This window comes from Podarcis muralis, chromosome 1 (assembly GCF_964188315.1).
Source record: "Podarcis muralis chromosome 1, rPodMur119.hap1.1, whole genome shotgun sequence".
In the NCBI taxonomy this organism is placed as follows: domain Eukaryota; kingdom Metazoa; phylum Chordata; class Lepidosauria; order Squamata; family Lacertidae; genus Podarcis; species Podarcis muralis.
Genome location: NC_135655.1, coordinates 71,611,787 through 71,636,395, shown reverse-complemented (window position 1 = coordinate 71,636,395; position 24,609 = coordinate 71,611,787). Strand labels below are relative to the sequence as shown.

General features: G+C 41.9%; 2 protein-coding genes and 1 long non-coding RNA gene across 10 annotated transcripts in view; 1 reads left to right on the top strand and 2 right to left on the bottom strand.

Moving 5' to 3' along the window:
* The window catches only part of OTOG (otogelin), a 106,268-nt gene extending 102,676 nt beyond the window's left edge, over positions 1-3,592 (bottom strand). Inside the window, exons 1-3 of the mRNA XM_028732722.2 lie at positions 2,336-3,592; positions 2,077-2,140; positions 570-624 (exon numbers count right to left, since the gene is read on the bottom strand). Coding sequence (XP_028588555.2) covers positions 570-624; positions 2,077-2,140; positions 2,336-2,621 — 405 coding nt within the window. The 5' untranslated portion in view covers positions 2,622-3,592. The remainder of the gene's footprint in view (positions 1-569; positions 625-2,076; positions 2,141-2,335) is intronic.
* A 3,067-nt stretch (positions 3,593-6,659) lies between these two features.
* USH1C (USH1 protein network component harmonin) overlaps positions 6,660-24,609 on the top strand; it is a 48,506-nt gene continuing 30,556 nt past the window's right edge. For 2 of the 7 annotated variants that reach the window (XR_013393527.1, XM_077931039.1), the window contains exons 1-4: positions 6,660-8,398; positions 14,198-14,265; positions 17,559-17,702; positions 18,535-18,673. Coding sequence is in view for 6 of the 7 variants with exons in the window: in XM_077931039.1 (XP_077787165.1) it covers positions 8,363-8,398; positions 14,198-14,265; positions 17,559-17,702; positions 18,535-18,673 (387 nt within the window). In the remaining variant the exon portion in view is untranslated. The remainder of the gene's footprint in view (positions 8,399-14,197; positions 14,266-17,558; positions 17,703-18,534; positions 18,674-24,609) is intronic. The other 5 variants (XM_077931041.1, XM_077931045.1, XM_077931034.1 and 2 more) reach the window with 5 other exon arrangements.
* The window catches only part of LOC144328351 (uncharacterized), a 43,541-nt gene continuing 32,948 nt past the window's right edge, over positions 14,017-24,609 (bottom strand). For both annotated transcript variants that reach the window (XR_013393534.1, XR_013393535.1), the window contains 2 exons: positions 24,117-24,281; positions 14,017-14,360 (listed from right to left, as the gene is read on the bottom strand). This is a non-coding gene — a long non-coding RNA (uncharacterized LOC144328351). The remainder of the gene's footprint in view (positions 14,361-24,116; positions 24,282-24,609) is intronic.

Below are 24,609 nucleotides of genomic sequence, written 5' to 3'. Positions count from 1 at the left end.
TTTTATGTACTAACAGGTCACTTTCAGTGACCAAAGTAGTAAATCTCAGCTTTACTGACTCATATTACAACCATAGTCAAGAATCCATCAGCCTGAGTCATTAATATCAAAAGCTCATCAAACAGTTTCAATACCCTTCTTCAATTATAATATGTATAGCGAGGGAACATTCTACTTAAAGCCAAGAGTATAATTGTCTAACTATTCTTGCATGTTATTTCAGTAAAAGAACCAAGGCAAAACACTCTCAGAGCAAACACAGCTATTGCTGAAAGCAAACCCTTTCATTAAAGCTGTTTGCAAACCAAGTCATTTCTAGCAATACTGCTAGAAAATGGAAGGACATAAGGAAATGTATTCCGTTCAGCAGCTGGATAACACAGTGCCAAATGACTGAAAGAAAACATTCACAGTAACTGGAACACCCATCCCCATCGCCTACCCCACACACTATAATTTGTTGGATGCATGGTTGAGCCATCCTGTGAACTTCTCCTCCCAGCACTCCAACCTTTCGAACACAGAAAAAAAAACAGCTCCCATCAGGTGAGTGGGTGCCCTTGCCTTACCAGCTCTCCCAGGGCACTAGGATCTCCTTTCCGAAGCACTGCACTGCTGCCGTTCCTAGGCGGAAAAAGAACAAGGCTGGGTTTGTTTAGCAGAGGTAATCTGCACCTTTCTTACTCATGCAGAACTCAGGGAAGCTGCACCTCTTCTCAGACTGAGGGCCCCAGGTTGAACTGCGAGTTTCCTTTGGAGCGAATATCAGGCAAAGTGGGCTTAAGGGGTTTGACTCTTGGTTTTTCCGAAAGGGTGTGTTTCTACTCTGTCTCTGGTTGCTTTGATTAGCTCCTGAACAACAAAAACACACCAGCTCCTCTCTTATATGCAAGCCTCCATTCCCTAATTACTCCCCTCCACCTTGAAATGAAAGCCACAAATCCTTAATTTCTCCTCAGATAAATTAATCCACCCCTCGCGAGTCTGTAAAACATTAAGAATCAACAGGTTGCAAATTGCGAGCACTTAGTACATTTTAAATTGTATCAATAAAGATGCTGGTGTGAATATAGCCATGAAGAGTTATTCCCCATTCTCTGTGGCCTCATATGTACTTCCAGCAACTAAACCCATTTCTTCCTAAATAAGGTATTTAAACAGTGTGATCCAGAAGCCTTTCATGCAGAAATGCTTCCATTTATGCCCATTTAATTATATATCCATAATTCTTCTGCAGGCAAGGAGAAATAGAGGAAAGAATTCCATAACCTACCTAAGATATTTGACACAGGAATATAAGAAAATCTGCTCCCCCAGGTGATTAACTGAAGAGGCAACCAAGCTCGGTGCCAGAAGCACAATTAAATTTCATATATTACCAGATTCTGATTACGAGTCTTGTGTCACCTTAAAGACATTTTTATTTTATTTTTGGTAGCATAGCATGTTCTGTTAACTAGGGACCGCTTCATTACATGATTGAGCGGCTTTAGCCCATGAAATCTTAGACCGCAATAAATCTGTTAGTTTCTAAAGGTAACAACATCACTCTTTGTTGCTTTTGCTGCAGGGAACTAACAAAGATCTGCCTCTGGAGGCAGATTTTGATTCTCCCACCGCTCACTCTCACACCTTGTCAGAACGCACAGCACATCCCAGCAAAGCTTTTGGATTCCATTCCCAGTTTAAACCACCATTCCTTCTCAGCCCAGGTCTGGTAACGGTCGCCCAGAGTCGGCTCCGAAAGAGCCCCTGGCCCTTTAAGAGTCAAATCAAAGCACAGGGGGCAGATTCTTCCCCCCCCCCCCCCAGGTGCAGCTTTCCCCATCACCCTGAGGTGAGCAAAGCACTGGTGGAATTTTCCTCTCGTTCTATTAAAGAGACAGGAACCGTCCCGAGTCTGAAGTTGAGATGCCAGTTAAGGTAAGCTTCCCTGACGAGCGCCCCGCTTTTCTGCCTGCTTTGGAGCTGGGAAGGTACGGAACGGCGAGCCCGCTTTCCCAAGCTCGCTCCGGGCCGCGCGCAGGGAGAAGGGCAAGTGGGCCACGCCGCGCGCCCCTCACGCCCCTTACTTACCTCGCCTGGCCGAGGGCCGCGCTCCTGGGAGACAGCTGCGCAGCCACGCTCCACGCCAACAGCGCTGCAAAAGAGGAGGCGAGCTGAGAGGAGGCTGGGAAGGCGCGAGGCGCCCACAAACCAAGGCGGCGCCTGGAGCCCCTTCTCGGCGCCTAGGTAATAGTAATAATAATAATACTGATAATAATCCCCTCCCCCGCCCACACGTTTGAAAGGACACCTCCCGCCTCACAAAAACCGCGCGCTTTCTGACACTCACCCTGAGGCACCCAGACGTACACCAGCATCCCTTTCGCGCGCCTGAAGCGCGGCTCCATCGGGACGCAGCGAGCGGCGAGCTCTCTGAGGTGGAGCCGAGGCTGAGGGAAGGCGAGCGCTCCCCTTACCCGCCGCGCCTGGTGGCCAGCATCTCCGCGCCCCGCCGCTGGGCAAGTGTGGACGGCAAGGGGTGGACCCGCACCGGCCGGCTCGCTTCGCCTTGTTCTCGTTCCAAACGCCAGCTCTTCGTCGGCGCTGGGGGGACGCCTCCCCTCACTGATTAGCATAATGTCGGCCCCTCAGGAGGAGGCGCCGTTCCCCTGCCCCTTCCATAGGGAGCGCAGCTCAGGCCTCCAGGAAGAAAGGGGAGCGAGGCGACGACCCGCCGTGGGAAGCTCGGCTGGGGAATCGGAAATGCCCTCGCTCGGGTTGATTCGCCCGTGGCGCGCTCAGAAAGAGGAGGCCACACAACACCCCGTTGGGCGCGTGTGAATCTAGGGAGGGGACACAGGCACGCACCTTTTGGGCTAATCCTGCAGACTCTTTATTCTGAGACCTACTCAAAGGAAATATGCATGGGATGACAGCCTATAAAGATGCTAGGTTGATGGATCTTGCTTCACATATATATAGTTTTACAATTTAGGATATTCATTTAAACAACCTTAAATACCAACAACTTTCCTTCTCTTTCCATGATTCATTTTGCATAACATAAATCCCTGCATATTTTACATGAACTGAACCAGTCAGTATTCCATTATTACATCCCTCAAAACTTATTTACACTGCTGACAACGTTTTCAAGTGTACACAGTTCCCCCCATATATTCAATAAACATGTTCCAATCTTCTTTTAACATACGTTCTTCTAAAAATTATTTACAAAAACAAAAACATATGTTCTTCTTGTTCTCTTATTCTATTTTTAGGTCCACAAGCTACACATATTCCATCAGTTGCCATTCTTCTTGAGTTGGGACCTTGCTTGTTTTCCATTTTGGGCTAGCAAAACACAGGCCACAGTAGTGCATACATAAATTACCTTTATGTGTAAAAAAACCATTAAAAAGTGTATTTATGTTGATGCATCTTACGTCTGAGTATGATCAAGCTGCTGAGTGGACCTCAGAGCCTCTCTTGTGTTATTTATTTTATTTTTTATTGAATTTATATACCGCCCTATACCCAGAGGTCTCAGGGCAATTCACATGTGCCACATGTAAATGCAGAGGGCAGTGGTATCGCAGAATGGGAACAAAGGGAGCCTGTAAATGTGATACAAATCTATTCCATACATAAAATAGGCAACTTAAAATGGTTATAACCTAAAATATATATAGCCACAAAGGCCAATGACCATTTCTCCATATGCAACACACATTGGCAAACTGGATACATGTAAATTTGTTGGTTTAATTAGGTTGTAATGACATGCACAGTGTGCATGAAACCTATCTCTCATAGCTAGATGCATTTTAACTAAAAAGTGTTTGGTGGCAAATTGAGAATTCCAAGCACCAGCCTGAGCATGAGCCAAGAAGGCACAGTCCTGTTTAAGGTGTGCCACGATATCAGATTTCCTTCCCATATTTTCAAAATGAAATATGCAAGCCTCTTAATCTCCAGACTTTGTAAATGTCAGTTTGGATAGCCCCTGATACCGCTCATTTTTCTTACAAAGTATAATCATTAAATATTTCTGTGTTTTTTACTTCCTCACATTATTTAAATGAAGGTACTCCTTTTATTTCTAGCTTTTTGCCATTCTGTGTGTGCACTTTCTCCTCTTTCATTCCTTTGTAGTATTATCTTCTTCCCTTCCTCCCTGCCTCCTCCCTCTGCCATCTGCCATACTTTCTCTCACCCCTGTCTCCCTTCCTTCATCCTTCAGCTATCTCATAACAGAAGCTTTAAAAGCTTCCATTGCCAGGTGAGAAATTGTCTCAGATGAAAAGAGTCCCTTTTCTGACTGCTTTAGGAAGTCTGTTAACAGCAAGTAATTAAAAAGATCTCATTCCCGTCTTTGTAATTAGTCCCCAAGTATTGTATTTCCAGCTGTAACAAGTGATTCATTTCAGTAGGAATGATGAAACCGCAATGACGTCTTCACCAAAACTCGGTCCTTCTGTAAGCACAAAATGAAAAAAGGGTGCCTTCTAATCCCCCCCCCCTCTGTTTATTTCAGCACCCTGAAACATTTAGCTTCTTATGCTGCATTTGCACCATAACAGAAACATAGCAGATACACAGCAGAACTCCTGATTTTCAAACCTGGGTGACCAAATTCTCACCAACAGTTGACTTTTACATGCCTATTGAGTTAGCATCTAACCTCTCAGAGTGAATGCAGAGGGAAGACAAATACCAATACATGATCTAGAGCAGCTAGAAGGCACTGTGTGGATTGCACTTTCCCAGCAACAATATGTCATGGATTGACAACTAGGAAAAATCTATTTTCCTGCATCCAGGTTTCTGTCTGGAGAGTAGAGACTTGCATTTTCCTTCAACTGATCTTCTGGCTGAGAAATTACATATGGAGATGCTGCTTGTCTGAGACAAGAACACAGATTATTTCACTTCCTTGCACAATAATGAAAACATCAGGGGAGGGGGAGAATAGGCAAGATCTATACAAATAAATCAAATCTGCACACTGAGATCTGCTTTTGTGCACAAATTGCCTCTTGCTGGGCAAGGTTATTTGTGTTCCTGAAGTACAGGGAAATATATTACTGTGGCAGACTATGACAATTACTCCAAGTCTGTCTTCAATATTATGTACACAGAGATTTAAATGCCAGTACCATTCTTCTGCTATTACAGTGGAACCTCGGGTTACATATGCTTCAGGTTACGGACTCCACTAACCCAGAAATAGTACCTCGGGTTAAGAACTTTGCTTCAGGATGAGAACAGAAATCGTTTTCCAGCGGCGCAGCAGCAGCAGGAGGCCCCATCAGCTAAAGTGGTGCTTCAGGTTAAGAACAGACCTCTGGAACGAATTAAGTACTTAACCCGAGGTACCATTGTATATTGTACTTTAATAGCACCCCATATAGGACTACTTGGTACAATTAATAAGCTGCTAATTTACACACACACACACACACACACACACACACACCAAAATACAATATATGACTTTTCCTTAAAGCGAATATTTCCAAACTTAATATTTTGCAGGAATCACTCATGCAAGTAATGAATAAAACTAAAATATAAAGCTTGCTTCTCCTAACTTAGACGGGGGAAACCTAGACTAGAAAACACCCACAAATATAAGCTTCAAGTGACAGCAGAACTTCCACAAATAAACATTCAGTTCCATGTAAACTTGCTTTGATGGCCTCTGTTTTCATATGTACCCAATTTTCTGGCTTTTCTAGTTATCAGTGTGTCTCAGAGATTATATATAGCAAAGTTAACTTTCTGAATGGCCTGGAAATATGTTATCTATTTGGGTATACACTGATTGCACCACATTTCTAAGTATAAATTCAGAGAACTGTCCATTTATTCCTTCTATCTGATTCCTCCTTCTTAACCAATTCCTGGTACACAAACAGACCTCTTTTCTTATTCCATTACTGTTAAGCTTACTCCGGAGTCTTGGGTGAGGTATTTTGTCAAAAGCGTTTTTTAAAGTTCAAGTACACTATGGCAACCAGATCACTTTTATCTATTTGCTTGTTCATAGGACTTGCCCTTGCCAAAGCCATGCTGGATCTGCAGTAGCAAGGCTTACTCTTCTATATGCTTGTTTATTTTATCTTTTAACAATACTGTCTACCAGTTTTTTCAAAATAGATATTAAGCTAACAGGCTTGAAATGTCCACGGTATCCCCTAAATCCTTAAAAAACAAATTTTGTTACACTTGCTATTTTCCAGTACTCGGGTATGGAAGCTGATCTGAGGGACAAGTTACATATTTTTGTTAGAAAATCAGCAATTGCACTTTTGAGTCACTGTGGTGGATGCCACCCAAAACCAGTGATTTGTCACTTTCTATTTTGTCTGTTAGGTTTAGAACTTCATATCTCATGACCACTATCCACCTCAGTTCCTCAGACAGCCTTCCTGCAATTTGCAAAACTTAGTTCAAGCACTGGGATCTGCCCTACATCCTATGCCTACTTCCTCTTCCTGCAAACCTACCAGCCTTCAACACAAGGTGAGTTGCATCCCATTCCCAACACATCCAACAAGTAACTGGTCTTCTTCATTTTCTCCCCTTCCAACCTTGGCATTATACTTAGAGAGGGAAAGTCAACATTGTGATACTACAATCTGCTTTCCAGATGGTATTATTTCCCCTCTCCTCCCTCCATGTACTGTTCTGGGGGTTCTCCTAATTCCCCCAATATGATGTGGAGGGCACAGGGGCACCAGGTGAGAGAGGGGAAAGCCCATTGCACTAGTGGGACTGACTATGCTGGCTTCTGCTCACACAGGTGTTTAGCTGAATTGTCCAGAAACATTGCTTTTGCGTTTATTAGGTACCTCTCTGCAGGATTTTTTAAAATGTCTGGATTTCCAAGACACCACAAAGTACTTTTTGTTTTTGCTTTGGCTCATATCACCTTCTACAGATGTCAAGTCTAAAAAACCTTGCAAGCATATTTTAATTTAGATTGCACTTAAAAATAAAAACAAATCAAGGATAATTGGACTAAATATTTTGAGTTCTTTGCAGGTTATTGTCTTATTTGTATTTGCTTTTCTCATAGCTTTCACCATGAGGTGGTTTCATTTCAGTTGACAAGGCTCCGAGGGCATCACCTCAGTCTGAATAAGGAAATAGAATTGGCTAAAGCAAATGCAATTTGGCATCACAACCTGGAAGGATTTAGAATAATTTCTAATGGCAGCATGTTATTCACTCTCTTGGTTTGAAAGTACAGCAGTACCATTGTCACAGTTTCTGTGCATGGAATGAAGCTAGTGAATGCTACAGACTGTGCCCATGGCCTAGACGGAAAAAATGAAGAATGGAAAGTGTAGGAGAAGGTGGAGTTATGGGATGCACCTGCTACATAGACCTTTCCTGGATGGGCTGGAAGAGGAGAAGGAAAAGGAAGGTTCTGTAGCTTGATGGGAACCTTTGGGAGTGAGGGGGGTGTTCAAAACTGTGGCTGATTCATTTTCAGGTGAAATAACTTGAAAAACTGTTTCTATGCAAGATCATTCTGCTACTGACAAAGTTGCAAAGTTGAGAATGGCAAGATTGTGTTCAAACCATAATCCTCTACAAAATGTATTACATCTGCCTGCATTCAGAGGGTCTATAACGAAGTGAACTTTTGACCATCTTGGACCCAAAGAGTCCACTTGTGTGCTCTGGGGTAAGAATTTCCCCTTCCAGCTGCAGTTCCTGATGTGGATCTTTGGGATCCTACCCTAAGTTGCAGCACAGAACGCTTATAAGGGAGACTTCCAAGTGCCCAAAGTCATGAGACACTGTGTGTGAAAGTTAAGCAATAGTGCAATCCTATCCAAAAGAAAGTCCTATTGATATCATTGGAACTTACTGCCAGATAAATAGGCTTACCGCCTTGAAGTCTCATTTCACTGGAAGAATTAATTAGCAGTTGCGCAACTCTCTTCCATCGAAATCAATGGGACTGTAAAAAGTGTTTCATTGTGCGTAATTTCACCTGGACGAACCCTAGTGTAGTATATAGCAGAAAGATAAGATTTGCGAGAAATAATATGCAATGGAAGCTGATCTGAGTTGTCCCCCTTTCACTGAAATTCATGGGAGGCTGCAGGAGATCATCAAGAAAATGTCGAGGCAGCGCGAGGCGACCTGGTAAGCGCCTTCCTTGCCAATAACATTCTTCCTCGGACAACCCGTCTGCTGCGCAGGCCGGCCCTTCCCGCAGGGCTGCGCTGCGCCCTCTAGCGCTCGGCCGGAGTCCGGCGTCCTAACCTGCGCCCAGGACCAACCAGGAGGAAACGGCATCGGCTGGGTGCGCGCACCGACGAAGGTTCCCCAAGCGAAGGTCGCTCTCCCCATTGCCATGGAGCGGAAGGTGGCCAGGGAATTCAGGCACAAGGTAAGAGAGGGGCGCTCGGCCCACCGCCTGCCCTACGATCCCTGCGGCGTCCCCGGGCTTCTTCGCTAACCTCACTTTCCGCCTCGTAAGCGAGAGAAGCTGCTGGCGCTGCCAGCGAAGGGAGCGTGGGCATTGCGCTGGGACTATGGACTCTCGGTGTCAATTAACTCGGACCTGGCCGGGGGGGGGGAGCAGGGGGAGGGGAAGGGAGGCTGGCTTGCTTCTTTCAGCAGAAGATTCTTTTCCCCCTTCTCTCTCCCAGGGGACCCAAGGTGTGTGGCGGATTAGGGTAAGATTCCTCTGGGCAGGAAGGAACAGAGCCCACCCTCGCCATGGGCTGCTCGCAATGTGCGCGCCCAGCAAACCTGCTTCTCTCGCCAACCATCTTTCTTCTACCGACCAGACCTGCCTTTCCCTGCGCCTCTCAAAGCAGGGGAGCTGAAGGCAGTGGAAAGTTCAAGGAGCTGACGTTGCCGTTTCTCAACTTTCTGGGCAGTCTTTACAACAATAAACAACATCACTACATATATATAGATATATGGGTGCGCCATCATTTTAGAAAATCTCACGGAGCAATTTCTCAGGAAAGGAATACCCTCCAAAAACAGTTTTTGTCATCTCCTCCTCCTCTCTCTTTGGTGCTTCTTTGTCAATGACCAAGAGACTTGGCAAGGCTAGGTGTATTGCATAATAGCTCTTTTGTTCTTACCCTTTTTTAAAAAAAGTGAAAGCGAGTAGCTGCCAGACAGCAATGAAAAAATTCTTTACCTAAAAGTAGGCGAACACTTGTTCTTGAAAGTGAATTTGACCACATTGAGAAAACAAAGAAACAAAAAAAGATTCATGTGCGATTTGGCAGGCAAAATGATATGAAAATGGTCTTTGGCAGTTTCGGTGAAGTGGGAGGCTGTAATTCATTCACACTGTAAGAGCGTTTTTAGGCATCATACTGGAAATATATTGGGCTGTGTCTAACTAACTTTGTTGGACCCGTTGAAATGAATGAATCAAAATTAGTCATGGTTATTAATTTTAATGAGTCTATTGTAAGTAAAAGTTAGCTGAATACAAACCATTGGTGGGGGGAGAAAATGAAACTCCAGTTTTGTTCAGAATGCCCTTAACGTCTATGCAATTTGTTTGTATGCACTCTTCTTAGGGATTTTCCATAGAACGAATACACCAAATAATTGTAATTATTGTTTTTATATTTGCAACCTGCTCTTCAGCCAAGAGGTCCTGTGGGCAGTACACAACATTGTATTAAAATACAGCATATCAACATAAAAGCCATCACAATGAAATAAAACCAATAACAGACAATGCAGCAGTCCAGGAAGAGCCAGATGTTATTAATCAACTCTCTTCTCCACTGAAGCTACCTGAGCCTCAAGTGACAGTAATGGCTCTAGGAGCCTTCAGAGGCAATGCAGCTCCATCCTCAACAGGCTGCCTCCTCAACTCTTGGACCCACAATCAATACCAACCATATTTTATACCTGTGCATATTTCTAGTAAACAAATAATCATGAAGAGCATCCAGCTATCCCCACTAACATTGATCTTCCCCCCTTTTCTGCCTGTACCAAACTCGCCATCTAGGATTATTTAGTATCATTTTTAAGTTCCACCCAGTTTCATTTTAAAATTGCATTTGTACAGCTTAACTTCGAGTTATGTGTCTTATTGGGCTCCGCCTTTGCCTTTTTTTGCAACCAGCTCATAAACACATTTCTCTAGAAACAAGCCTGTAATAATTACCTGGGAATAAACCAATGGGAATTACTTATGAGTAGACACATATGAGATTTCACTGCCAGTTACCATTTACTTCAGTGGTGTTATTTCTAGATAAGCATATTCAAGACTGCTTTTTACATTAGCAGAAAGAAAACCTCTCTCCTCTTTTGTCTTTCATGGCTAACTTACTACCGGTAAGTTATCTAACAAAATGTTAGGCTTAATTTGCTTCCCACTATTATAAATAGGGAAGCACCATCGTGAAATTGAATGGTGAGGTGAGGTTAAAATATTTTTGGCAGCTTTTAATAAAGGATCTCTGCTTCTGTAACTATGATTGTTATTCATATCTGTTAACTATAAGGGTTGGACTGGGTTGCAGCAGACATATTGCTCTCCTGTGTACCTAACATAATATTTATGGTCTTGTACCTTGTACTTGTGGCCTTTTATGATGATAATATTCATAAATCATCCTGAGACCAATCAGAGACTCTCACCACAGTTCCAATACCTCTGTACTATAAGCCATCCCAGCCTCCGAGACATACAAAGCGGAGCATATTAATTTCAGCCAGATAACTAATGGACCATTTAATGCAACTGAACAACAGTGCGATCCTAACTCATGTTCTGTGCCGCTGGAGGGAATTAGGGTAAAGCAGATGGGACTCTTCCCTGGCAGAGGAGCTCCACTGCTGTGGAGGCTCCTCCTGCACCCAGCAAGGAAGGAAATTGTTTCCAGTGGTTCTTCTGTCAGTGATAGCCTGAAGAAAAGCCCAAATGGTTTGCCAATACTTGGAAGCTGGTGCAGTGGACCTGAGTGAAGACTTGCTCAGTCTAGTTCACCATCAAAGCTCCACCCCCCATGCCAATTTGAATTGAATAGTTGGTGGGCACTCCCATCATTCCCCGCAGTCGACCTTGGCCAAAACCAATGGCCAAGGCTCTTACCACCCTACCCAAGGGAGCTCTGCTGGACTGCAGCTGTAACCCAGCCCTGATTCTGGGTAAGCATCCTTTATTGTGTCTGGACACATACGCTTGGATCCTAACTTTCATTTTATGAACAGAACAGAGTTCACATTTTATGGAAGGATAATTTCTTACTTCCTCCTTCCCTCTGCAACCCGGGAGATACTTGGGAATGATGTGGGATATAGTATGGGATGTTAAAGATTGGGGTGAGGTGGGGTAGAAATGCCCACATCCACATGAATAGAGGAGAAGCTTACAATCCAAGCCATGGACTTCAAAATCTAGTCATCATTATTTATGTTCTTATTTTATGTGCTCTGCTGCTGGAAAGGCCAAGTGGTGTCATATTGAACATTATTGCACAATTTATGTCCCTTCTACAAGTAATGCTCAATTTACTGTTGCATATTAAAAGTCACTAAATAACTTATACATATTCTGCTCATATATTTATGGGTGTTTTGGCTTTCCCATTTGTACATCATTCTATTTAGAATACATAGTTCAGTGATCACATGAATCCTAACTGCTTGTTCATTAGAGATTTGGGTGGGGGGAGGGGGCAGGAAAAACAAACAATGACGAAGAAAATGGTTTGACAGTGTTCATGGAGGGTGTGTCTGCACTGTAGATTATTTTCCTTTTGTATTGTCAGATGTTCATTTGCATTGCTGCAGCAGTTTTGTATGGGGCTTACATGGTTCTTCCTTAGACCTTATTAGGAGCATCTAGGGCACAGGGCAGCTGCAAGCATTTGATTATATTCAATCAATGCAGGTGTGTTAGGAGGGTGGCTGCACCCACAGGACCCTCCTCCTTGTGCCATAGCCCTATCAAAAACTCATTGTCATAGGCAGCAACTTTAAGAAAAACACAGTTACACAGGGAGTTCCAGCCATGGAGCTTCACCATTATATTTTGCGTTTTCAGTCTAAAAGACAGCTGTGGTCACTATAAACAGCTGTCAACAGTAAGTCCTATCCCATGTTTCAATGCCCCTGCACAGCAGTGCTTGGGGTCAGGATCCAGCTAGAGGCTGAAACCCATTGACTCCATGACTACAACTTAATACAGTTCAAAGGATGCAAGGGATATAATTTCCATGAAGACCTGTTTCAGCCCAGCACCTGTGCTTCAGTGCTGCACCTATTCCTTCAATTGAAGTGCAACCCCACCTGGGTAGCACACCTAATTCCCAGATGTACAGTGTACAACTCTGTACACTGCCTCCATCTTGTCAGGATTCAGCTTCAGTGTATTGGTCTTCATCCAGCTCTTTACTGTATCCAGGCATCAATCCAGCACACACATAGCCTCAGATGACTCAGAAGACAGAGAAAAATAGAACTGGCATTAACATACTGATGACACTTCACTCAAAATCCTCTGATGACCTCACTCTACAGCTTCGTATAGATGTTAAAAAAGATGAGGGGCAATATAGAACTTTGTGGGACTCTAGAGCACAAGTGCCATGGAGCCAACCAGAAATCTCCCAATGCAGCTTTCTGAAATTGACTCTGAAGGTAAAAGAGGAGCCACCATGTCACTGTGCTGCCACTTCCCATCTGACAGAGTTGCTCCAGCAGGATCCCATGGTCAGTATCACCAAAAGTCACAGAGAGATCAAGGAGAATCAACAGTATCACATTCCACTTGTCTCTCTCCTGGCAAATGTCATCTATTACAGCAACCAAGGCTTCCTCTATGCCAAACCCAGAACTAAACCTGGATTGAAATTCCTTCAGTAAATATGCTGGGGATTGCATTACATGGCTGAATCATGCCCCATTATTTTTTGCAAATGTTACTTTGCATGTTGCTTAAGTAGGCTAAGCAATCGTCATTCTCTTTAGCTCTAAGGAATGAACCAATAGTACAGGATATGGACTGTATGCCATAGTTTCCAGCTTCATTCCCCAACATCTCCCATTAGAAGAGTTATAAAGAGCAGGGTTGGGAGAGCCTGACACTTTGGAAACAAATCCTCAAAGTTAAAGAACATACTAGAAAATACAGTTGGCATCTGTCTGTCTCAGGAGACAAGGGAGGCATGTGCCTTTGGAGTTGAAAGTATGCTCAAGGTATCTAATTTGAGACAATATGCTTTGAATAAATTAACCCAATAAATGGAATTATTGGTCTTTACTTCTAAAGAGCATTGGGTGTATTGCAACTTCTAATAGGTTTCTCCATTTCAAGCAGGCTTTGTCTCTCGTTTTGTTTTGTTCGTTGGCTTCTAGTCCCCTTGGGGTGTTGCCCTTTCCATTTCCTACTTGAGACCTGGGAGATCCTCTGCACCATCAGAATAGATGACACTCGCAAAAATGGACTGATATACTGAGTCAGACCATATGTTCCTATGTTCTTCTGAGAACTGCCTTTGTAGCAACTCCATAGCTCTTAGGAAAATGAGCACAGACGTGATTGACTTTCACCGATGTGAAAGCCACAGGCAGTGGTTGTCCTTTCTGATTACCAAAAGTAACTTCTTCTCCCATGGTATACGTGGGCGCCGTGCTTTTATTTATTTTTGAACAGTTAGCAAAATTAAAGTCTTGAAACCTGACACCAGTTTAAGTGAACATGTTGTGACAGACAGTGAAGAAAGAATAACTCTAGCAGCGAGCTCTCCTCTGTCAAGATATCAGAGCGGCAAGGAGCAGTCTAGTTTGCTGCACAGCGTCATGAGAAGGATGCTGACATTTCTAGTTTAAAACCATTGAACTCGGTATCTAGATGGTTTCGGTAGAATTGTTTCTGGTTGCTCAGTCATGTGCTACATTAGTGAATGGCCTAAAAGGTTTCTGAAGATATTTATTCAGCAATTTAGTCATTATCAGGTAAGAGAATCAATATATTGCTCTGTGATATGAAATGACTAGATTTTGGCACGATAATAAATTCCACCGGTGTAGTTTTTATTTCACATTCTTAAAAAATATTGCTGCCTTTGCAAGAAGCCTCCTGTAAGCAGAAAGAAATATATTTAATTATTATATTTTGGTTAATGAGTTGGGGTGTATTCAGCTGTCACAGTTTGTGGTCAGAGTATTACAATAAAATTATCATCTTTTCCAGGTTGACCTGCTGATTGATAGTGAAGCAGAGAAAGATTATCTCTATGATGTGTTGCGGATGTACCATGAGTAAGTTATTCCTTCATATTGATTTCACACTTCTGGCAGTTTGGCATTTGGTAGGAAGAAAGTTATATCAGTAGAAATGTTTGCTCATCTTTAACCTGTAAAAAAAAAATAGGCAGAGGAACTATTTAAGACTTCCTTTTAGCTTCTGCATTTAACACACAACTAAGGAATAAGCAAGACTTTTTATAATGTTCCTGAATTATTCCCAAAGTCTTATTCCAAACTGTTGAAATAAAGGAACGTTTGATAAAATGTATTTCTGAAACAATTGTCATTAGGAAACTAAAGGCCATCTGCACATTTGAAAATGCTAATAATATGATCCAGTTCTTAACTTTGCTTGATTCTGGCATTTTAGCCTTTGGTATTCTAGTTGCATTTGAACAACTACAGTGCAACCCTATTTGTGTCTACTCAGAAGTTATCCCCATTATATTCAATGGGACTTGCTCCCAGGTAAACTTGTATAGGATTGCATCCTTTGTTATTTTAACACAGAGATCATCAGCAATTTCTAACATTTTGGTCCTATACGCTTGTGTTTTTCTAAATACAATACTGTAAAACAATACTGTACAAACAAGATACAAATATAGTTTCTGATATAATTCCATTTCCACTGTATACTATTTTCACCCAGCGTCTCATCTGTACACTGTACTTTCACCTGGTCCATATTGTTGTTGTTGGAGGAGATGAGAGTATTTTTCCATTCTTCATAGGTGAATGATTCTGGCCATTATCGTTTCTGGGCATAACTTAATTAATAGCATCATAATGGAATGAAATGTAGACTTTTCAAGTTTCCATGTGCTCTTTGTGTTAAAGCAGAGTTTTGTGTAGCCTTGGCTACAAACCCGGTTTGGTTTCAGTTCGGGCTGTCTAATTGCTTCACCATTCATAAAGCATTGCCTGCAGCTCGTGACATCAGGAAGAATTCAGCGTAGTTAATTATTTAAAACTTCACTGGAGTTGTAAACCTAACAGATACCTCGAGCATTTATATTTCCCGCCCCATCACCCCCAAAGCTGGGAAATGTTGCCTACACTTAAATAAAATGTACAATATTGTTACAAAGGTATATGACTTTTTATGGTCCTTAGATTTCAAAGAAATACCCTAAATCCATTTTGCTAGATGAATATTTCATTTCCACATGTGCCCCTCCAGAAACTAACACTGAGCACCTGTAAGTGTGTTTGTGTATATTATTCCCCTGTTACCCTTGCCTCTGTCGTCTTTCCGCTTCTGTAAAAATTTACAGTATAAGCTCATTGGGGCTTTTGCTTATGTTATTCTGTAAAGATATATAGTTTTATTATTTGTGCCAGGAATGGATCACATCCATGCTAAATGGTTTCTGCATTAATATGTATTAAGTGTAGAAACTTTTATGACACAGTACTATTGCCAGTTTTCCACTATGTGTTTCTGTTCTTATGAGAGAGACCTGTGTGTGTGGCCACTTCATATATCTGTTGTTCTGGACTCTAATCCAGAAAACCTTATGCCATAAAGCAGACAAATGCTTTTATTTAAACATACAACTGCTTGCCATGGATATCTATAAAAAAATTGGTGGTTTAAATATGCATTTAACATTATGGGGGGAGGCATAATATAAAAATATATAATATATAATCCAAGGCCAACACTGAGAACACAATATTTGTCAAACTTAGAAAAATAAAAAGACATTTGTTTATATTTTTAAAGATCACAACACATTCAGTTTGGCATTTCCTTTAATATTTGGTGATGTATTTCCTACCCTGGTGTGTATTTAATTGCCATTAATAATGTGTTACTTGTACATCAAGTGACATACTAGGGTGTCCAGTATCTTGTGATGACTGATGTAAAGAACACAAACAGGTGGTATGGAGTTCTGCCGTTCTTTAGGCTAGAGTAACTCGGCTGAAGTCAACAGACTGGCTACAGATTAATTCTGTTATTTTCATAAAGTTATTATCCTGGAATCCCATTAAAATGTCAGTATGCATGTAATCTTAAACACTTGAAGATTAGCCGTGTCAAATACAATTGGGCTTACTCTTGAATAAGCATGCTTGTGATAGAACTTAAGAACTTGTACACAGTACCATAGGAATGGGGCAGTTATGACAAAAAATGTGTATGCCATATGTTCAGATGCCTTTCAGGCGTTCTGTGGATGCATTTGCTTTGTGGGGAGAGGGGAAGGGGAATCACATTAGGGACCCCCATGCTGTGCCTTGACAACAGCCAGAGGTCTGAAATATTCCTAAGCCTACTGTACATGCCTGTGTGTACAGTGGTGCTTCAGGTTAAGAACTTAATTCGTTCTGGAGGTCCGTTCTTAAGCTGAAACTGTTCATAACCTGAGACACCACTTTAGCTAATGGAGCCTCCCGCTGCCACCACACAATTTCTGTTCTCATCCTGAAGCAAAGTTCTTAACCCGAGGTACTATTTCTGGGTTAGCGGAGTCTGTAAACTGAAGCGTCTGTAACCCAAGGTACCACTGTATACAACTTGTACATGCACAGGCTTCTCCAGAACACTAGGTAATCATGCAGAGGTTCAGGCCACAGATAGTGAGCACCATCTTCAGCACTACTAGCCATTGGAAGCATAGGAATGTAGGAAGCAAGACCATTGGCCCATCTAGCTCAGTATAGCCTGCACTGACTGGCAGTGGCTCTCTAGGATTTCATGCAGGGTTCTCTCCCAGATCATTCTGAAGATGTCAGGGGTTGAACGTAGGACCTTCTGTATGCAAAGCAAATAATTATCGCTGAGCCCTTCCCCCATCTCTTCAGATAAAACTGTGATTAAAGTTATATAGCCTTTTCATAATGTTCAAGGAATGGCATTTTCCCCCAGAATGCTGGCCATTTCATTTCCAAGCGTTTTCTTATAGATGGTGAACATTTGTCCTCTGCACAGACAACTACAGTGTGCAGTTTTGTATTGTGCATGTTGGACAAATGCAGAATCACATAGCATTGGGGTTGTGTAATGAACATAAATTTGGACTAACAGCCTATACTGATCTTTTAACTACTCTCATTGTAGCTTTCAAATATAGGCCCTGCAGCATATTTTACATTAACTCCATGAACTTCATTTAAATGGAGGTGTCTTATGTATCAAATCAGTGGATTTAACATTAGAATCAGAAGAAGAATTACTCTTGGGGGCAGGGGTTTTAAGGTAGCCTTATGAAAGCCAGAGAGCACAATATGTTAAGTACATTGTCAGTAGTTAATATTGCATTCTCCTTATAACCCTCTTCAACTTCATTTTGTAGATCCATGAATCTTCCAGTGTTGGTGGGAGATCTGAAGTATGTAATCAATGAACCAAGCCGGCTACCCTTATTTGAGGCCATACGCCCTCTCATCCCATTAAAACATCAAGTGGAGTATGATCAGTTAACACCTAAACGATCTAGGTAGGTTTGATCAATGTACCTCTCTGTATATGAGCACACTTTTTTCTTTTTTGCTAATTGATGAATTCTTACTCAAGAACTCAGCAAGTATACATAGGCATATTGATCAGTTATTTGCCCTAGCCCTCGCCTAACCTTAGGTGGCTCCCCTCCCAAAAAAATTCTTTTCAGGATGCCTCTGTTTCTGCAGCAGAAAGTTAATATCAGTTAATCAATCATAGCAGGTCTCCTCCTGAAGTTTTCCCCCTTTTCTTCCTCCCTCATCCTGATAATAAACAGGAGGGAGAGGTGCTCCCTAAGTCCTTACCTTTTGAGCCCAGGAGCCCTGCTGATTAAAGAGCTGTCAGTCTTTGGTTTGTGGAGACCAAGACTAGAATTGTTATTTTTTTATATTTTAAGTGGGGCTCTTGTGTCTTTAACAGCTGCACAGCAGACAGAAGTTGAACAGATGCCTTTTCTAACATGGAAATGCAAATCATTTTAAAAAGCAATACCAGTTTCTATCTGATGAGACATGTTATAAGAGTAAGAGTCAAAAAAAGAGAGAGAGTGGCATCCTTATAAGAGTCTGGAGTACCCAGCCAGGGTAAGGGAGGAGAGCTAATGAAAGTTGGAAGTTGCTTCCTACTGCTCTATATAAGTGGCCTTCCCCTCCCTAAGACTTAGTTGCATGCAATGCAAATACAAGTAATTTGACGAAGTAAAGTATAGGACAACACACTCCACCTTCTTCAGAAGCCTTGAAAATCAACGCCAGTGAATGGCAGATGGGTATATGCGACTGTTTAAGTAGCAACTGTAAATTCTGTTTATCCTATTCCAACTTTTGCAGAAAACTGAAGGAGGTGAGGTTAGATCGTTTGCATCCTGAAGGACTTGGGATAAGTGTGAGAGGAGGTGTCGAATTTGCCTGTGGCCTTTTTATTTCTCAGCTAATGAAAGGTGGACAAGCAGACAATGTTGGACTTCAGGTGAGAAGGACATTCTGTCTCGTATAGCTAGAAAATATCTTATGTATATATTCCATTATTCAAGTTGGTGGAGTTGCTGCTGCTTCCTGAGAAGGGGAGGGGAGAGGTGGCAGCAAGACTGGTGCAGTGCAACACACTACCATGAGCACCTTGGCGCTACTGGTGTGTTTGTACCGTGCCAGCCTCATTGCTGCCTCTACCTCCCAGTAAGCAGCAATGACATGAGCACCCCACCATACTGTCCACTAGTAATCAAATGTAAGAATACTGTTTATCACTATAAGCTCTTTTTGCCAGGATGTGAGATTGTAGCCTGTAGGAGGAACCTATGTTATGAGCACTAATACACTGACGAACAAGAAAACATGCATAGGACCCATTACAAACCTACACACACAAGAAAAATGTGACTTTAATATAGAAAAGGGTTAGTCTTGCACATATTTTAAAGGTGAAAACTAGCATTTATACACCTGTGTGCCCTCTGTAACTGACATGACACATTTTTAAACCAGTGAACTAAGTTTGTTGCTTCATAATGGATATTCACATGCATTCCTGTTTCCTGAATGGTTTGAAAAAAGCTTAGATCATGAGCCAGCCCATACTCAGAAATCTTCCAATGGATGAATAAGAAGGGAACCTCATGAGAGGGGAAAATGTGAATCCATTCCTAGACAAAGGGCATATATGAACAAATAAATCCCACACTTTCCTATTTTGACTTCATTGAAGTATATCTATTTATACCAAACCAGTAATCTCGTTTGCAGAAAATGTAGCTCTGCCTTCCTTGGTTTGTTGATATGTGATGTTAAGAATCAGCTTAAGGTGCCTTCATAATAGTCTGTACAAGACACTTTCTAAAACTTTCTAAGACCAAGTGAACAAGGGGAGTTGACAGGCTGCTCATTGTTCTAAATTGCTGTCTCATGATAAAGCCAAATGCTTCTGAAATTTCACCCATCTGCATTATTTCACTAAATCTCCACACATTTTCCAAGCTAGAAAAAAAATGTAGTCTGGGAAAAGGCATAATGAACTTCTATCATAATATTATGTTTCTGGCTCCTTTTTTCCCTATACCATTTTGATCCACCCTCTTGACTATGAGAAAATGAGGTAGTTTTTCCACCACTTAAAGTGTGTATGTGTGTCTGTATAATCAAGATACGTAACTGAAACGTTTGTGGCATTGACCTATTTTCTTCTGATTTCTCCTTCTTCTTTTTCCTAAATGGATACAGTTTAGCCTTTTCATGCATTTCATCTGTCTATTTTGTTGCTCTCACAGATACTGTACTCATATCTTTGGGGATTATGTTAACTAAAAAGGCCTGGAGATTATTATGAATAATAGAAGTAAAGGAAACACTAAAAAAGTAAATCTGAAACCATCATGATTCTGCTCCGTATACTTGTTAGTATAAAAAAAGGCCCCCTTTTCAGATTGTAAAAACAAAGGAATGCATGAAACAATTTTCTATTTTAGTTCCCCGCCCCCTTGCTTTCAGTCCCTTAGTCAATTCTTCTGTAATAACATACTGGTGCTTAATACATTGACAACAGGAAACAGAAAGGTTTTTGCCAAGTCTACATTATAGAAAAGCTAGCAAGCATTTATTTCATGAAGAGTGTAGCTTGCCAATAATGTCTTTAATGGCTATTATTGGAGCATTACACAAACACATACACACACACACACAGAGAGAGAGAGAGAGAGAGAGAGAGAGAGAGAGGGAGAGTGAATGCAATTCATCCAACTTCTTTTGGTGTGGTGGAAATTTGTCCAATTTTGTCTTCCTGTAGTGTGACCAAAAGCCATTAACTCGTGTATGTTTTAGACAATATAAGAAGATAGGATTTGTTCTTACACACTGACTGATATTTATACTGGTAGTTGTATAAGTGCCAAATAGTGTTGGTCCACACTCACAAGGAGTCAACCGCTTACTGTGGCAGCCTAATTTATGGAACTCCTTGCAGATACAAAGCCTTGGCAATACTGTCTTCGATACCTGCTAAATACTTTTTGCTTTTTGTTTAGGTTTTGTTAAGCCTAGATAATTTCAAACTGTTGATTTTATCTGGATTTGGTCAATTTTAGTACTTGTTGTAAAGTTTGGTTTTACCGGTATTTTCCAATGAATATTTTATATTCTTTTCTGTAAAATGCTTCAACTATTTTTCCTATTAAATAGTAGATAAGTCTTGTTAAAGAAAGGAGTAAAAATAAATATATGTGCAGAACCAGCCCCAAAGCCCAGCCACAAGAAGATCAATCTCCCACTTCAAGTCAGTAGAGGGAGCAAGAGGGGGGCCGCAGGAGACTATGGAGACTGCTGAGGGTGGAGCAAAAGAAAGCATTTTGCATGGATACAGTTTGCATTTGGAAAAGGAAAGAAAGAAGTCTGGCTACTTGCTGGATGGCAAGAAGCAGTCTTTGGGAGAAAGTGAGAACAGGAATCTTTCTGATTTACCTTTGTTACATAATGGTGTATTCAATTGTGTATTCAAATCTGATACACTACGTGACATTTGTACGCAGACAGTGAACAATAAGCAAGAGAAGCATTATGGACATATTTGCCTCCTGAAGCTAACCTCTTCATGCAGAAAATTTTCATTTATGCTGGGGGTGAAAGGACCAAAGAGAGAACACACCCTCCTCTCTATCAATAAGGGATTTTACAGTTTAAAAAATTCCCCAGTAGGTGGAGCAAGCACATCATTCCTAATATCAGAGAAGACAATTATTTTATTCCACCCTCTGCATGCTGTTCAAGTAGTACTTTGAATCAGTGGCGTAGCGTGGGGGGTGCAGGGGGGGCCGGCCGCACCGGGCGCAACATCTGGGGTTAGGGCAAATCCACGGGTTAGGGGGCGCAAATCCACAGGTTAGGGGGCGCAAATCCACGGGTTAGGGGGCGCAAATTACTTGCCTTGCCCCGGGTGCTGACAACCCACGCTACGCCACTGCTTTGAATCTAAACTAAAACCTTCTCCTCCCTGTAGAATTGTTGGCTAATCTTCTAGGAAGGGCTTTTGTGCATTTAGCAAGTGCATGGTATGAACGAAATGATAAGCAACAACAAAGGGAAAGATCTGCTAAATTTGTATCAGTTATGTAGCTATTAATGGCACAGGATCCTTATCTGGAAACAAAACAAACAGACATTGACGCTCAACTATGTTGCAATGCCCCTGTGATGTTTGCTCTTTCTCACTTTTGTCTTGTTGCACCTTTGTACATATTTCATCTACATCCAGGGTAGCTATCCTGCCCCACATCGTGGGGTGCTGATACAGGCCTCCAAAGCAAATTTTTCTAGCCTGCCCTTCCCTCAACCCCACTGATTCAGCAGTGGGGAAAAGGAAAAGTTAAAGTAGACTAAGTGTTGTGATGGAACCTTGGTAGCTCCCCTCTTTATGCAACATGTTAAATTGAAAGGGTTTTTAAAAAATGAATTAGTCCTTTGCAATACAGATGACATTTTAAATAGATATTCAAGCACAAAGAGGCAGACATCAAAGTTGCAAAAGCAGCTTCAGGCAAGGCCTGCAATAGGCCAAATTAGATCTCTTATGCAGTGGCAGAAGGGAACTCCGTTGATGGGATCTGGATCCAACTTGTGGAAATTCAACTCAGTCCTAGCAAATGTGAATACAGTAAAGGGAAAAAGCAAGCACATCTGCTTTGCTACACCATTCCAATAGATGAGCGGCACATAATTTCAAACAGAAGTTAACACTGCTGTAAATAGCAAGGTTTGAGGAAGGGTTTTTGGGCCCCAGAGCAACCCTGGGTCAGAGCTTTCATGCCAGATTGTTGGGGCAAGGTGGTGGTACCTGATTAAATAAGCCGTGGCAAATGAAATTTTAAAAAGACTTATACACACCACAGATCAGGTTCTCTGTGTTTGCCGCAGTGATTAAGTGTATCAACTAACATCTGTTTAGCATGTGATTTCCTTGGCTGGAAAATGTGGCCTGAAATCAGTTATTTCAGGATTGAATTAAATTAAACTTGACTCATTATGTGAGTAAAACAAGTACCATGCAATGATAACTGATAAGCAAGTGCCGTAAACCAAAGCTGAGCAGCAGCCCACTGAAAGAATGCATTGTTCTTGCAGTTCACCTTAGCGTGCCCATACTAGCTTTCCTAGCCCATCAGATGGAAGCAATATCGTTAAAACGAGCTTTTAGTAGACTACAAAGGGAATTAATTGAATTTAGGATTTGATTGAATAAAATGGCATGTAGTCAGTGGTTGGCGCTTATGCAACAAAACTAAAAACAAACCCTTTGCATAATTTAGGCAGTAGCGGACAGTGAGGCAGGGCTGCCCTACTCACCTGAGCTACTTCCGGCTGACTTGCTACTGCATATAGGGAGGGAGAGGGGCAAGGCAGAATCAAAGGCAGCATGGTGCAAACAAGCCAGCAAGAGCACTGGATTACTTCTGCTGCAGCATTTGCTCCTTGCTGCCACCTTGCCCCTCTCCTTCCCCATCCCAATACGCAGCAGAGACTCAGATTTAGGGATGTCAGGTGAGAGGCACAGGTCCACCACGCCATCCACTGTTGGGTCTAGAGGGGCTGCTGTGTGGATTTGTTACAGCAAAAACAGCATGAAGTCTTCAAGACTGACTTAATACTTTGGTCTCAATAAATCCTGGAAACAGCTAGCTCACTACAGAAAATAATTCTCTCTGTGCCTGTTTATTTATTTCGGTCTTGCTATGCCTATTCATCACCAGCAGACACTTATCAAGAGTGGATCTTGAACTCACTGGATTGGAGTCTCTGTATTCATCAGCACTAAGCACAGCATTATGGCACACTTACTTCATTGCTATTGACATTTCGGCTTCACTTTGCACCAAAAATAAAAATATTCTCTACGTACTCGGGATATATATTTACCTACTTATTTAGGTGAACACTACATACATCTAATGAACTTACATAGTTTATGTATTTGAAGGTGTCATGCAACATTGTGGTCTTCACTAGAATTTTACTATGTAATTTAGTCTTTGCATCATTTGCTATGCTCAGTCTTTAGTTGTTGCTGTTAAGAGACTGCAAAAATTTACTGCCTCCATGTGGAGACGGTCTAAAAGCACTTACTCATGTTAGTGGCTACGTTGTTGGTATGCAATATATATTGTCCTGAACATTGAATTAAATGAAGTAATGTACTCTAGACTTCAGCTGGATTTCTAGAGTAAGTAACCATTAATTTAGGTCCATCACCAGGTTATAGATGGCAGAATGCAATGCAATGAAATTGCATAGATTCTGATTATACTGAACTGTTCCCTAGGGCTTAACAGCAGGAAATGCAAGTCAATTACCAAATAATATACTCCATCAAAGTATACAAAGGATACAGTCCATCCCAGAAACAGCTTTGATGTGTGATCCCAAAACTGTACCTTCAATGGCTTGGATCCTAAGTTGCTCTTCTAGTCATAGAACTTTTTCTCTTAATGAAATTCACTCTGATCCTGCTGGCAGATAGTGGAAGGGAGACTATTTTCACCAATTCCTCCTTTCCCCTCAGGGTCACCTCTCATGGTGCTTCAGATGGTCCTCCAACCCTGTAGAGAAGATTTTTGGAGGTCACAGGTGGAAAGGGGAATTAGTGAGCATCCTATTCCATTCATAGAATCATAGAATCATAGAGTTGGAATAGACCACAAGGGCCATCGAGTCCAACCCCCTGCCAAGCAGGAAACACCATCAGAGCACTCCTGACATATGGTTGTCAAGCCTCTGCTTAAAGACCTCCAAAGAAGGAGACTCCACCACACTCCTTGGCAGCAAATTCCACTGTCGAACAGCTCTTACTGTCAGGAAGTTCTTCCTAATGTTTAGGTGGGATCTTCTTTCTTGTAGTTTGGATCCATTGCTCCGTGTCCGCTTCTC